General features: G+C 33.7%; 1 protein-coding gene and 1 pseudogene across 2 annotated transcripts; both read left to right on the top strand.

The window, feature by feature from the left end:
• Positions 1 to 344: 344 nt before the first annotated feature.
• On the top strand, positions 345 to 3,392 carry LOC142638659 (disease resistance protein RPM1-like; annotated as a pseudogene).
• Positions 3,393 to 10,540: 7,148 nt separating this feature from the next.
• LOC142641093 (disease resistance protein RPM1-like) lies at positions 10,541 to 14,637 on the top strand. Of its 2 annotated transcripts, none has more exons than XM_075815474.1 (3): positions 10,541 to 13,672; positions 14,143 to 14,183; positions 14,298 to 14,637. In XM_075815474.1, exons 1-2 carry the CDS (start codon positions 10,771 to 10,773, stop codon positions 14,166 to 14,168), a joined length of 2,928 nt encoding a protein of 975 aa, XP_075671589.1. In that variant the 5' UTR covers positions 10,541 to 10,770; the 3' UTR covers positions 14,169 to 14,183; positions 14,298 to 14,637. The 2 variants fall into 2 exon arrangements, with proteins under 2 accessions (XP_075671589.1, XP_075671590.1); XM_075815475.1 differs by having other exon boundaries at positions 14,143 to 14,187.
• The last annotated feature ends 1,236 nt before the right edge of the window (positions 14,638 to 15,873 follow it).

The following is a 15,873-nucleotide window of genomic DNA, read 5'->3' as shown; positions in this document are numbered from 1 at the left end:
CTATGCATGTATCAAGACCAACAAGAATATTGACTAATCATTCATCACAAGCTTGAAGATCGATTTACAATAGTCACACATAGATTTCAAGATTTTTCCCACAAAGATAGATGTGCATACAAAACAAGTTAAGCTCGTAAATGCACTACGCCATTAGTACGAAGGTACTAGGCCAAACTCACATGTGAAATGTGCTCAAACATACACGATCAAACTTTTTGAATTTTTCACTTTTTATGTGGTTTTGGATTTTTACACATACAAAAGCAAAAGCATAAAAGTAAGATCAAAAACAAAAACAAAACAATGCATATAAAGAGATGCATGATGCATGATCCTCGAAAATCAAGGAAAGGACTAAAAGATATCACTTCAAATCCATTGTTCATGGATTGGGTAGCTGTGCTCCAAATGTTAGGTGGCACAATCCTCGAAAAGCTTCCCTTTATCTTGATGATACTGACATTGTGGGAATTGAATTTCATAGAGATAATTTGACTAGCTGGTTGGTAAAAGGACTGCTGCATCGCATTATGCTTTCGATATTGGGAATCGGGGGACTAGGCAAGACCACTCTTGCTAAGAAAGTCTACAACCACCAAACAGTGAGAGTACACTTTGATTGCCAAGCTTGGATCTCAGTTTCTCAATCATACAACATTGAAGATCTACTAAGGAGCATGATAAAGCAATTTTGTGAGGTCAAAATGAAGAGTCCTCTTCCAGGAATGGACTTAATGGATGAGGAGTCCTTGATATTAAGCTTAAGGAATTACTTGCAGCAAAAGAGGTATGTGGTTGTATTTGTTGATATACAAAAAATAGATTTTCGGGAGGATATAGAACATGTTTTACCCGATAGTAACAAAGCTTCTAGAATAATTATCACAACACGTAAGTTTAAAGTTGTTAATTTTTGCAAAAAATTTTGTCCTGTCTATGTTCATTAGTTACAACCACTGCCTCCTAAGAAGGCATGGGAGCTCTTTTGCACAAGAGCATTCCAAAATGACTTTGGAGGACATTGCCCCTTAGAGTTAGAGGAATTGTCTCAAGAAATTGTTGAGAAATGCCAAGGATTACAACAAGCAATTACTTCTATAGGTGGTCTTTTATCCACCAAACACAAAACCTTGTTTGAATGGAGAAACTTGCATGACAACCTTGCCTATGAGTCAGGAACAAATCCCCATCTTGTTGGTGTCCACAAAGTTCTATCCTTAAGTTATGAAGACTTACCACACCATCTTAAATCTTGTCTCTTATGGCACGTATCTAGAGAATTTTCGCATTTTGTGTAGAACATTGATTCAACAATGGATAGCTGAAGGCTTTGTCAATGAAATAAAGGATAAAACATTGGAAGAGATCGGCAAAGAATACTTGACCGAGCTTATTGACAAAAGCTTGGTTCAAGTATTAGAGGTTAATGTTGGTGGAGAAGTTATAGTGTGTGGAATCCATGACCTATTGCATGAGATCATCTTACAAAAGATGGAAGATTTAGGTTTTTGTCATGTTTTGTCAAAAGGGGAGTCAAGTTATGAAGAACCAACACGATGTATGTTAGTACATAGAGTTTCATATGGCGTATTGCAGAGCTTTAAGAAATCTCCCATCCATTCTCTTTTATTCTTCAATATTGATGAATTGCACGAGTCCTTATGAGTTCATTTTTAAAAAATTTCAAGCTTATGAAAGTATTGGGTTTTGAGAGTACTCCATTGGATCATTTTCCAGAAGATGTGGGGAATTTATTTCATTTAAAGTATTAAAACTTGAATGGTACAAAAGTAAAGACTTCCAAAATCCATTGTAAAGCTGCAGAATTTGGAGACTTTGTCTTTGGAACAAACCCTAATACAGGAGGTACCTTTTGCGATCAATAGGCTTCATAAGCTACGGTGTCTTTTAGCCTACTATTTTGATGACAACATGGATATCAGTCTTAATATTTTAAGAGGGGTTAAAATACATGGGAGCATTGGATGCTTAAAGGCACTGGGAAACCTACGGTACGTGGACACAAATCTTGGAGGGGTCAAATTGGTTGAAGATTTGAGAAAGTTGAGCCAATTGAAGGATCTAGGCTTGGTAAACCTGACTAGGGAGACTGGAAGGGCCTTATGTACCTCTATTGAGAACATGAACAGCTTAACAGATCTATATGTAAGCTTGATCAACGAAGATGAGGTTGTTGATTTACAGCCGATTTCATCTCCACCTAAATGTCTTTGAAAACTCTCCATGAAGGGGCGTTTAGCAAAGTTGCCGGACTGGATTTCAGAACTTCAACACCTAGTCTCAATAAACTTTTATTGGACAAGGTTAAGTGACGATCCACTCAAAGCCTTTCAAAATCTTCCTAATCTAGCGGAGCTCATACTGGAAATGGAAGCATATAATGGAGAGCAATTGCAAATTAGGAAAGGAGGATTTCCAAAACTCAAAGTGCTAGGGCTCTCAGATTTGACTGAATTGATTTCATTGAATATATACCAAGAAGCGTTACCCCTTCTTGAAAAATTGAGCATTGAACGTTGTCCACAACTAATGGAGGTACCCTCTGGTGTCCAACACCTGAGAAACCTTAGCGAACTGATATTTACAGATATGCCAAGCGAATTCGAACAAATTTTGGATCCAAAGCAAGGGTCACATTATTGGATCATTGAGCATGTACCATTCATCTTCCTCCGTCACAAGGTTTGCAAAGGTATTTTTGGCTATGAGACCCACAATCTCAGTTCTAAGTATTTGGAGAGATCAAAAGGGACAACAATCAACGAGGCTGATGATACCAACAACAATAATGGGGATGATATCAATGCTTCAGATGATAAAGGTTAGTGAAATGTAGCTAAAATCATTTTTTGAATTTTAGTGAGATTTATGCTTTTTTTGTTTTTTGAAGGAAAAAAAAAATATTGGGAACAATGCCTTAAGGATACTTCCTTTTTTGTTGCATTAAATTATTCCAATACTAATTAAACTTTTTTCATTTGTGTAGGTAAACAAATAATTTCTACATAGTGATGCCAATTGGTAAATCTGTTGGTAGCACCATTTTTTCTTGTGATCCTCTTTGTTGAATCTTTCTATATCAATTTCTATTGGATCATTCTTAGTTTCGGAATAATTGTTGGACTTCATCTAGCGACTGAAGTGAACGGAGAGTGGAAATATTAATGCTTCTGTTGGATGGATTTGTGGCTTTTCTTCTCAAATGCTAGTATTTGTATGTTTTGTTCTGCTTCTTGTTACCCAGAATAAGTGGCTGTGTTTGCCACAATTAATTAAGGACTTCCTTGTTACCCACCCTACCTCCCCTACTGTTGTAATAGCTTGTAACTGTTTGTTTATCCTGTGAAAGGATATGAACATCTTTGAATTATGCCCTTTCTGGTTTTGCTATCTCTCATTTATTAGTTACTACTGAGCCAACAAAATAATAATAATAATAATAATAATAATAATAATAATAATAATAATAATCAATAATTGGTTTGTTGTCAAAAAAGAAAATAATATCATCAATTCGTTTGGATTTCGGTACTATGATTTAATTTCTTCTATGATATTTGTAATATGTTTGGATTTTGATACCCACCATTAGTTATTGCTTTATTATTATTATTTTTTTCATTTTTTGTTGAGTTATTACTTGGTAATTTTTTTTTTCATTTTTTGGCTTGGGTTTTCGACTTTTCCTGACGAATAATGTCATGGAAGTTGAGTCATAGATTTTTATCGTAAAAAGCACATTGTCCTTTTTATTTTGCACTAATTGCGGACCCGCGCGTTGCTCGTAATAATTTCTTTTATGGTGATTGGATGTTTTGGTCAGAGAATTTATTTTGTATTATTAGAGATTAGTATTTGAAATAGAAAGATGAAATTTTATTGTTGAATATCCACAAAAGCCAGTAATTCATTTTAAGTTGGAGATACATAATCCAAAAAAAAAAAAAAATTTTGTTGACAACTTTTGTTATATTGTATGAAAAATGCCATTTTTAAAAAAGGCCAATGAAACATCACTTAAGAATTTTATCAAACTATTTGTGCACATGTAGCACTATGAAATTTATCCAAGTTCAAAGCAGGGGTTTAAATAGTAGCACAGAAATTATGAATTGATGCATAATTCAAATGTAACAACAAAACTCTAAATAATCACTAACTAATACAACCAGTTTGCTTCAAAGTAAAGGATACCATTTAACCACATATTAAAACAACTTTAAATATAACAAATTGCTAAGCATGGCCTCCAAATTATTTGCAAATTAAAGATTTATCAACCAACTAATTATCGCCATAGTCTCCATATATATTCACACATCCATTTCTTGATCCAAAAAAAAGAAAACTTCTTTCTATTCATCCCATATGTTTCGATTTGCATTTCCACTAATTGGTCTTTAGGTAATACTACAAAATAAGTAAAAATTCTTCAAATCCCATGTTCAGAAATAAAACATTTCATTCATATAATAAATTTCAACAAAAACCACCAAAAAAAAAAAAGGTTTGATCTTTGGAGTTATAAACCTGTTGGGAAGCCTTTTAATCATTGTGCAAGACGACTCAGTCTTCTGGGTTGGAAAAATGAACAGCCTAGGAGGCGATCATCAAGGCCACTCTCGCCTTCAACAACACCATTGTCAATAGCTCCAATTTAAACAATTTGGATTCAACCAGCATGCTTCTTCATCATTGTTAGATTCTAAGAAAGGCAAGAGGTAAGAAGAAGGAAGGGTTGTAGAATGAGAGAATGTTGCTTTGGGGTTTTAGATAGAGGGACAGAAAGAAGAATGTAGAGAGAGATAAAGAAAGAAGTTGAGGAAGAAGGAATATGAAAGGTACAAATTTGTAACTTCCTAACGCCTGAACATTGTGTTTGTTGGTTTTTAAGGGAAAATGCTAGCGAGAATTAGATTAAGAGTTTGAAACTATAGGTTTTGGTAAAGATGAAGAGAGAAACTGATATAGATAAAGATATTGATATATAGATATAGTGGTGGGAATTATGGTGGAGATAGTGGTGGGAATTAAATTAATATGAAGTAGGCTTTATGGTGGAGATAGAGGTGAGATTTGTAACTTCCTAAAGCCGGAACGTTGTGTTTGTTGGTTTTAAGGGAAAATGCTAGTGAGAATTAGATTGAGTTTGAAACTCTAGGTTTTAGTGAAGATGAAGAGAGAAATTGATTTAGATATAGATATAGATATATAGATATAGTGGAATGAGAGAAGGTTGCTTTGACATTTTAGATAGAGGGATAGAGAGAAGAATGTAGAGAGAGATGAAGAAAGAAGTTGAGGGAGAAGGAATATGAAAGGTACAAATTTGTAATTTCCTAAAGCCGGAACGTTGTGTTTGTTGGTTTTTAAGGGAAAATGCTAGTGAGAATTAGATTAAGAGTTTGAAACTGTAGGTCTTGGCAAAGATGAAGAGAGAAACTGATATAGATAAAGATATATAGTGGTGGGAATTATGGTGGAGATAGTGACGAGAATTAATAAATGGGCTTTATGGTGGAGGTGGTGGAGATAGTGGTGGGAATTAAATTAATATGAAGTAGGCTTTATGGTGGAAATAGAGGTGAGATTTGTAACTTCCTAAAGCCAGAACATTGTATTTGTTGGTTTTTAAGGGAAAATGCTAGTGAGAATTAGATTGAGTTTGAAACAGTAGGTTTTGGCAAAGATGAAGAGAGAAATTGATGTAAATATAGATATAGATATATAGATATATAGATATAGTGGTGGGAATTATGGTGGAGATAGTGGTGGAAATTAATAAATGAGCTTTATGGTGGAGATAGTGATGAGAATTAATTTAATAGGAAGTGGGTTTTATGGTGAAGATAGAGGTGAGATTTATTTTATTATTTTAAAATTGATAAAATCTATTTTTAAATTGTTGGGAAAATACAAAAAAAAAAATTATGGAAATGACATGGCTGCTAACGTGGTTTAATGTGAGCGTAACAACATTCAATGCTAGGTTTCAACTTTTAGTAATACTAGTCGCTAACCCGTGCGATGCACGGGAAAGGTATTAAGTACAATATATAATTTAATCTTGGTTTATTTTACTACAACACCGAAATTGAATTTGTAAAACAAAACCATATAGCTAAAACATTAGTTAATAGCTATACTTTTCAGATATTTATTAAACTATATATATATATATATATATATATATATATAATCATTATTATTATCAACTTGACATTATTTAAATATATGATACCAACATGCATGCTTCAAGATAATGTCCAATGCTGAAAACAACTTCGAAAAAAAAATCAACCAAACAGTTTGATGAATAAATATATTACAATCTATGATATAAGCCAAGAGATAGCACATGAAATAAACTTTGAAACCAATATGAACAAAACCCATGTCAACACGTACATATGCTATGAAAGTAAAAATACGAAAAAAAAAAAAAGATTGATAAACACGGATGATGAAAAATAAAAATATGGAAAAAAAGCTAGGAATAGAAATATAAGATAAAGATCATTGAAATCTTCTAGAAAGTTTCAGATAATGGAAAAAATGAACACAAAATTTAAGATGTTAAAACTTCCAAAAGGCCAAAAAAAATTAAAAATTCAGAAGATTCAAAGCTTCAAAAGCATTGAAATATATATATATATATATATAATTATGCAAATAGAAAAATACAATAAAAAGAAGGATATATTACCCTCAAAAGAATAATCCATGATTATAGCTTTTCTACTATTTGAATATGACTCAATAACTTGAATAAAAAAACTAAAAAAAAATTGTAAAAACAAAAAGCTCACTATAAAGAGAGAGAGAGAGAGAGTATGAAGAATGAACTAAATTTTTAGGTTTTTTTTCCAAAGAAATATAAAGTGAAATTTATATGGAACGGTGTAAAATTCATAACTACTCATTGGAATGATGAAACTCTACAACAATAGTGGTAAAAATAGTACTGAAACAGTTTGCTTAAGAGGCCAAATGAATAGGTACATTTTTCTATGATAGTGTCCATCTGTAACAAAACATGGAACACATAGTGAACAAATCATCATATGTTGCTTCAAACAACCAAAGCCAATAAACTAATGCAGATACGAACAAAAAAGGACAACAACTTAAAAAAGAGTATGCTTTTTAAAGATAAATAGAGCCTAGACAACAACAAAGACACTTCTTCAATGTGATTAATTAACTTTAAACGGGACATGAAAGAAGTGTAAAAAGGCCAACTATGTAAACAATCATAAAAATCTCAAAATCTCAAAAGCATAAACACATAAATCCATTACGAATGTCCAGATTCCAAAAGCGTAACTATTTTTAAAGCCTTTTATATTGTAAATTAGAGATAAAAAGAAGGAAAGACATACCTTAGGAGGCTTGACGCCTATATCCTCATGTCGTTCAACTGCCTCTTAACCAAACCTTAGGAGCCATCTCACCCATGATTAATCAAACTGTAGGGCAGTCTCAAACTTTATCGTAGACAACATTAGATTAATCAAACCTAAATAACCAAATCTAAATCTTATTTTAACGCCTAAGTTTTTGTCTATTTTAAATACCTTTACCAGTTGTGGTTTGGTTCCGACAATATGAGGGTGGTGGGATGTGGCCACGGATTTCTCTCTTTCTTTCTCTCCCTATGCAATTTTCTTCTCGATGACATACAATGAATAGATACGGAAAGTTTCGATTTAAAGGATTTGGAGAAATTGTTTCACAGTTACCCACTGGAAATAAAAGTCAGAGAGAAGGAGAGAGGAGTATAGATATAAGAAAAGAAGTGTTTATTTGATCTTTTGTAACTGCTACCCAAGAGAAAACGTTGTGTATTTAATTTACTACAGGCAACACCAACACCAACACCAACAGGTGGTAAAAATTTCACTGAACCAGTTTGCTTAAGTGGTCAAATAAGAAGATACAATGTTTCAGATTTTCTATAACGTAGATGTGTTAGTAATTTATGTAACCACGTGCCGTAATGAGAAATGGTCAACAAAAAGTCAAACGTTTCGACTATTAGTTATTATATAAATATAGATTTGTTGAAAGATGTAATTCACCACCAACCACTTTATGGTATGTTAATTTGGATTTTGCTGGTTATTCATATTACGCTTGAATTGCACTATGTGAAAATTTGAAGAATCCACTTTGAGATTCACTTTTGAGATTTTTAGTGATATATATATATATATATATATATATATATATATATATATATATATATATATTATTTTTTTGGGAGTGTAAACTTCTTCATTACTAACCATAGTTTGACAAAGTTGTGGTAGGTAAACAATCAATTGTTTTTGTTAGGAGAGGTTGGGCTAAATTTTTTATGTTTTATTCCATGGATTTACTTCTTTATGTTTGCAGTTGTCTCTTCTAGTGTGATGCTCATTGTTGCAGCCCAAATATGTGGTTGTTTTGTCACAATCATGGGTTTATTGGTGTTGCTATTTTCCTAAGTACAATTGCAGTTGCAATCACCTGTAATTGTTTTGTTTATTTTGTACAACGATTTGAAAATTTTTGAATTGTTGTCTATGTGGTTTTGATCTCTTTCTTCAATCAACTATTGCTCTTTAAATTCCCACATGTTGGGCCTTACCTATCAAAAGGTAATTTTAGCCTACACGTGAGGAGGAGTGATAGAAATATGTGTTTAATGATTAAATTTACTATATCCCAATAGTTTAAGCTTTTGGGATAATTGGTAATTTAGCATGGTATCATTTAGAAGTATTAGCTAAATGATTAAATTTACCATATCCCAATAGTTTAAACTTTTGAAACAATCAATAATTTAACGTGGTATTAGAACATAAAATCCTAAGTTTGATCATTATCACCTTCACTCTACCCCCCATTTAAATTCACAAAACTAGAGAAATCACGGGTTGGGTGGTGTTACTATTTTCCTAATTATGAATGGAATCACCTCGTAAATTTATTTTGTTTTGTGAAAAGATTTGAACTTCTATGAATTGTTCTATGTGGTTTTGATCTTTCTTGCAAACCTATGCGATGCTTGGGAAAGTATAATATAATTATTTCATAAGAATATAATGTAAGCATACCTTAAGAGAGGAGGAGTCGAACCCTAGATGTACATGTTAGGAACAGAAAAAAGTATTAGCTGATCGAAGGGTAATTAGTTATGGTTTAAACTAATCTTATAGTGTATAATAGTATCAATTATATTCACTTCCTCCTTTTCGCAACTTGCGAGAAGGTATTATATGTTCTAAGTAATGCCCGAAGACAAAGTCCAAGACCAATTGTTACTTCTTTGATTTGAAATTTTATTTGACAACTCCCACAGGGTATCAGAAGGGCAAGTCTAATGTTGCAAGCTAAGATGAACAAGCACGGAGACATACAGAGACAAACTTTCAGGCAGAGAGGCAGGGGTCCAAAACAGAGGAGTGGAAGATTGCATCAGTTGTAGTTTAGGATTAGTGCATTTCTGTAGTTTAGTAGTTATTTATACATGTACACGTGTAATCTGGATTTTGTTAGGAGTTTGTTTTTGCTTCAGCTCTTGTATAAAATAGCTCTTGTACAATCATTTTCTAATTAATGCAATCAGAGTTCTCTTTCACAAATTCTCACACAGGGCAAGATTGACTTTTACCCTGTAATTGTAATCTCTAGCAAGATTCCTACACATCACATTTGCAATGTTCAAGATTTGTTCCTCATATTACTCCATAATATTTCATAAAATAACCACACTTGATGAAAAAGACAAATGGAGTAGTTATATATGGTAAATTTTTTATCTTTCCCTGGTCGCCCACGTTAAATTCAGTGGGTAGGAGGAGGCGACCCACAAGAAAAGAGCATGGTTTATTAAACATTGCCTCGCTGACCCACATGTACATGATTAACATACTTAAATGGTATGTGGTTCAACGTGACTTTTTGAAAGTTACATTAAATTTGTCAAATTTGAAAATTGGAGGTTTAATTAATATATTATTCTAAAAACAATATCTTATTTTTTGTTTAATTTTTTTTTTTTTAGGAAATGTTCAATGTATTAATTTTGAAAATATAAAATTCAATTTGTTACAACCCTAACTTATAGGGTTTAAAAGATAGTTTTTGTGTTTATTTTATTTTATTTTTATTATTATTTTAAGTTCGTGGCATTAATTTACAGTATTAGCATAAATAAAATACCTACAATGATCCTTTTTCTTTTCTTGGGTAAAGTCTCACTATAGCATTTTTAATAAAATGAAAAATGGTTAGTGGATTGTAGGTTGATTTTTGTGTGTGAATGGAAAAATTCTTATTTTAATAAAATGAAGAATGGTTAGTGGATTGTAGGTTGATTTTTGTGTGTGAAAGGAAAATTTTTCCCCTTTATTTATTTATTTTTTGTTATTTTTTCTCTTGCACACGCCACCCATTAATTTAGAAGGAGCTTTGTCCAATTTAGAAACAGAAGAGGTTGCTTCCTGGATTAAACCAAGAACAAGTCCGCAAGCCCAAATCGATAGCTAGCTTTGCCGGGCTCCATAGTCCATACCAGCAGCATGTTGAATTTGGAAATTGATCGAGCAAGACAAGTTGATCGTTGCAGATCTCAAGGTGCTGGCTCACACTGAGATGTAGTTAGTGAACTTCAAATTTCAAAGATCTACAAAATACACGAGCCCAATACCAACATTCAGAAGCAATGATATAAGGTTGCAAGGAGTAAGGAGAAACAATATGGCGGAAACTATAGTATTCTCTATTATCGACAAGCTAAAACCCTTGGTGAACGAAGAAGCCAAACTTCTAGGTGGCGTCCATGGAGAAGTTGTTGACATCAAATATGAACTGGAGAGCATTCAGTCCTTCCTCAAGGATGCAAATGCAAGAGCGGCAGCAGAAGAAGACATGAGCGAGGGTGTCAAAACATGGGTGAAACAACTAACAGAAGTCGCTTTCCGCATAGACGTTGCCATCGACCAATACTTGCTTCAGGTGGCACAACATGGTCCTCTTCGGCGTGGTTTTACTGGTTTTGTCCATAAAACAACTCATTCACTCAAAACATTAATACCCCGCCATAAGATAGCAAGTGAGATTCAAGAGATCAAAGCATCAGTGCAGAAAATCAAGGCAAGAAGTGAAAGATACGGCTTCCAATCCACTGGTCAAGGATCAAGCAGCAGTGGTGCTCGGAATGTTAGGTGGCAAGACCCTCGAATGGCTTCTCTTTTTCTTGAAGATGTTGACGTTGTGGGCATTGAATCTCCTAAAGATGAGTTAATCGGTTGGCTCATAAAAGGACACTCTTACCGTACTGTAGTTTCAGTGGTGGGAATGGGGGGACTGGGCAAGACCACTCTTGCCAAGAAAGTTTATGATCACCATATGATGAGAGAAAATTTTGATTGTCATGCTTGGATCTCAGTGTCTCAGTCATACAACGTGATGGATCTAGTAAGGAGGATGGTAAAACAATTTTGTGAGGCAAGAAAGGAGTTTCCTCTTGAGGGAATTGACTCGGCAGACAAGACGTCACTAATTAGCAAAGCAAGGGAGTATTTACAAGGAAAAAGGTATGCAGTTGTATTTGATGATGTATGGGAAATTGATTTTTGGGGGGAGATAGAACATGCTTTACCTGATAATACAAAAGGTCCAAGGATATTGATCACAACACGGAAGTTGGATGTTGCTAATTTTTGCAAAAAATCTTCACATGTTAAAGTTCACAACTTGCAACCACTACTACCTAATAAGGCATGGGAGCTCTTTTGCAAAAGAGCGTTCCAATTTGAACTTGGAGGACATTGTCCCCTAATGTTGGAGAAATCATCTCATGACATTCTTGAGAAGTGTGAAGGATTACCGCTTGCCATTGTTGCTATAGGCGGTCTTTTGTCAACCAAGGACAAAACTCTCTTTGAATGGGAAAAATTGCATGATAGCCTTGGCTTTGAGTTAGGAATAAATCCTCATCTTGCAGGTGTTAGTAAAATTCTATCCCTAAGTTTTGAAGACCTGCCTTACAACCTCAAATCTTGCTTCTTATACCTTGGTATGTATCCAGAGGACTATTCTATTAGCTGCGTAAGATTGATTCGACAATGGATAGCTGAAGGTTTTGTGAAAGCAAAGGAGGGTAAAACATTTGAGGAGATTGCACAAGAATACTTGACTGAATTAATCCACAGAAGCTTGGTTCAAGTATCAAAGGTCAATTTTGATGGAAAAGTTAGACAATGCCGACTCCATGATCTTTTTCGTGAGATTGTCCTTCAAAAGATGAAAGATTTGAATTTTTGTCATGTTTTGTCAAAACAAGAGTCAAACTTTGAAGGACTAACTCGACGTATGTCAGTAGATGGAGTTTCATATAGTGTATTGAAGGGATTTGAGGAGGCACACATTCATTCTCTTTTATTGTTCAATCTTGATGAATTGCCAAAGTCCTTTATGAGTACTTTCTTTGTTGATTTCAAGCTTTTGAAAATAATGGATTTTGAAGATGCTCCATTGGATTGCATTCCTGAAGATGTGGGAGGTTTATTTCACTTAAGGTATTTAAGTTTCAGAAATACCGAAGTAAAAATGCTTCCAAAATCCATAGGAAAGTTGCAAAATTTGGAGACTTTAGATCTAAAGCAATCCCTAGTGTGTGATATACCAGTAGAGATCAACAAGCTTCGCAAGTTGCGACATTTTATAGCCTACTATCGCAACTATCAAATAACATTTAGTTTGACTCAGGAAAAGGGGGTAAAAATACCAAAAGGGGTTGGGTCTTTAATGGACTTGCAAAAGTTGTATCATGTTGAGCTGAATCATGGAGGGGTTGATTTCGTTAAAGAGTTGGGACAATTGAGCCAATTGAGGAAGCTAGGAGTGAAAAACCTCTCAAAGGAAACTATGAGTAGTTTGTGTATCTCTATTGAAAGGATGAGCCACCTTCAATCTCTAGATATAACCTCAATAAGCGAAGATGAAATAATTGATTTACAAACTGTTTCATATCCACCTCAATCTCTTCAGCGCATCTACTTAAAGGCGTGTTTAGAGAAGTTACCGGGTTGGATTCCAAGACTTCAAAATCTTGTCAGATTAAGGATTTTTTGGTCAAGGTTGAATGAAGACCCATTGAAAGCCCTTCAAAATCTACCTAACTTATTGGAGCTTGACATCTCACAGCAGGCATATAGTGGAGAGCAATTGCATTTTAGGACTGGAGGGTTTCCAAAACTTCGGAAACTAACGCTTAGGTACTTGGATGAATTGAAATCGTTGATTATAGATGAAGGAGCATTGCACCTTCTTGAAAACCTTGAGTTTGGGCCTAGTCCAAAATTAAAGGAGGTGCCCTTTGGAATTCACCATCTAAGAAACCTCAAAAGGTTGCGATTTTATGATATGTCCAAAGAATTCGAAGATAGTTTAAATTATGAGGTCGGACCCTGTTACTGGATCGTTGAACACATACCAGCCCTTTATCTAACTTACAGGGTTGGCACACAACATGGCAGCTATGACTCACGTCGCCTCCGTTCCAAGCATTTGGAGAGGTCAAGGTCACAAATAATCATCCAAAATGATGATCACAACACCAACGATAGCAGCAATATGGATACTTCCATTGAGAAAGGTTAGTGAAATTTTGCTAAAATTTGGCTTTAGAGTGGGTTGAATTTTTAATTTATTTATTGGTTGCGTATGTATTGTTTTTCTTCCTGGTGAACAACGCTACAAGAGTTGCGATGTTGAGTCCTAGCATAAAATGAAATGGTTGCCCTTTATTATCATCTTATGCTGAAATTGCACTTATGTTTTTGACAACTGACAAGCATTGGATAGGTGCTGGAAATAGTACCATACAATATCTGTACCAAAAAAAAACAAGTATTAAAGAAGTAAAGTCTGTCAAAAAAAAAAAAAGGGAGTTAGGAGGATTTTCTTAGATAGAATCATAGAATGCTAAAAGGGAAAGGAAAAAAAAAAAGTTTTGTTGAAGCATTTAGTTTGAGATTTCAATCTAGAGATTTTTCAATGATCATACTTCTTGTTTGGTAGTGTAAACTTCTACATTGCTAATCAAAGTTTGTCTATTTGTGGTAGGTAAACAATCAAGTTCTACTCAGTGATGCTAGTCCAAATCCGTAAGTATGCTCTTTCCCCTAATATGACACTTTAATCGTTTGAATCTCTCAATATTCCTATTATATCATTTTTATATGCAACTTAGTTATGGAATTGTTGGCCTTTGTCTACAGAGTACAAACTTGGATGGAGGGTGAAGATGTAATTGTAGCTGCAAGGACAAGTTGGATTTATTTTCTTCAGACTATATAGAGAATCGGTGGTTTTTCTTGTAACATGTTTGTAATTGTGTCCAGTAGTTTGCTTTCGTTGTTGTTTCTATTTTCCTCAGTACGATTGCAATCACCTCGTAATTGATTATTATTATTGGGAATTCTAGAATTTGGGACTGATTCCCTTTGATTAGGTGCTTTAGGTTAGACCAATTTTAGGACCTCTATGCTAAACTTTGGTACCAGTGATAGAGAATGCTCTAGGATTTAAAGATATTGCTAAGATTTTATTTTTTTGGAAGTGTTTATATAAACAGATGGGAAAAAAAATTATAAAAACATTCAGTAATTAAATGTTTAATTATCAGCAAGGTATTTCTATTCTCACTTCAACAATATGACACATTTAAGGTATCTGGAATTTACGTAGAAAGCAGAAAGCTATGCAAAATTTTTCTAAGTGGGCAACGGATTATGAATACTTTTATTTATTTATTTATTTTTATTTCTTTGAATAAACTAAGTTGATCAACCAAGATGATATAAATGATTTACAGCACATTTCATCTACACCTAAATGCCTTCAAGTCATTCACACCTAGTCAACTTATATATTTTCCTATCAAAAAAAAAAAAAACTAATATATTTATTGGACTGGGTAGAGTGATGATCCATTCTAAGCCTTCCAAAATCTATCTAATCTATTGGAGCTCATATTGGGAACGGAAGCGTAAAATGGAGTGCAATTGCGAACTAGACATTTGTATGGATCAAATTTCATTGATTATAGACAAAGAAGCATATTGTGCCTTCTTGAAAATTGAACATTGAGCATTGCCAACAACTGAAGAAGTTACCCTTTGGAGTCAAGCACCCAAGAAATAATAAAGGCTTCCCAGACCTGATATCGGTGAATTGTTTGCTTGGTCTAGGCCTAGGTGAATTGCTCCGTGGTGTAAATAACATTGATTTGTGTATATTATATAGAATCCAAAAAACAATTTATGTGCGTTTCGGTGGCCAAGAAAACTAGAGAAAAAAAAATATATAGATTTAGTTTTTATTTTTTAGTTTCATTTTTTTTCTTTTACTCTAAAATTATGGAATTTTTTATGAGGATTTTTTTTTATTCAAATGTTGATATTATTTTTTAAAAATTTTAATTAAATACTTTTAATTTTATTTCATTAGTTATGCTTAGATATAAATGGTTTTGATTTTAGAGGGAGAAAATGTCCTTACTTTAAATTCTTTTTTAAAAAACCCATGACTAGCAAGAGTTAATGTTGAGATAAAATAAAAATCTCAATGTGTGAGGGCTACCTTGATCAGTCTTATGTGTGATCCATGAGATGCCTACCATTATATACACACACACCTACACATATATAAATACATACATATACACATGCACACATACATAATTTTATAAAATTTTGAGCCTTTTATGATAGGGGACAATGCCTTTTTTCTTATGAGTAAAATTTTGAGCCTTTTATGGTGGGGGCCTTAGGCCAGCCCTGCAGGGCATGGGTC

Source organism: Castanea sativa, chromosome 6, assembly GCF_040712315.1.
Source record: "Castanea sativa cultivar Marrone di Chiusa Pesio chromosome 6, ASM4071231v1".
Taxonomy (NCBI): domain Eukaryota; kingdom Viridiplantae; phylum Streptophyta; class Magnoliopsida; order Fagales; family Fagaceae; genus Castanea; species Castanea sativa.
This window is presented reverse-complemented; position numbering and strand designations above follow the sequence as displayed.

Excerpts from the sequence above, each read along its gene's own strand:
- LOC142641093 (XM_075815474.1), top strand. The coding sequence starts at position 10,771 with ATGGCGGAAACTATAGTATTCTCTATTATCGACAAGCTAAAACCCTTG. Across the intron at positions 13,673-14,142 it reads GGATACTTCCATTGAGAAAG|GTAAACAATCAAGTTCTACT; the intron begins GTTAGTGAAATT and ends TATTTGTGGTAG.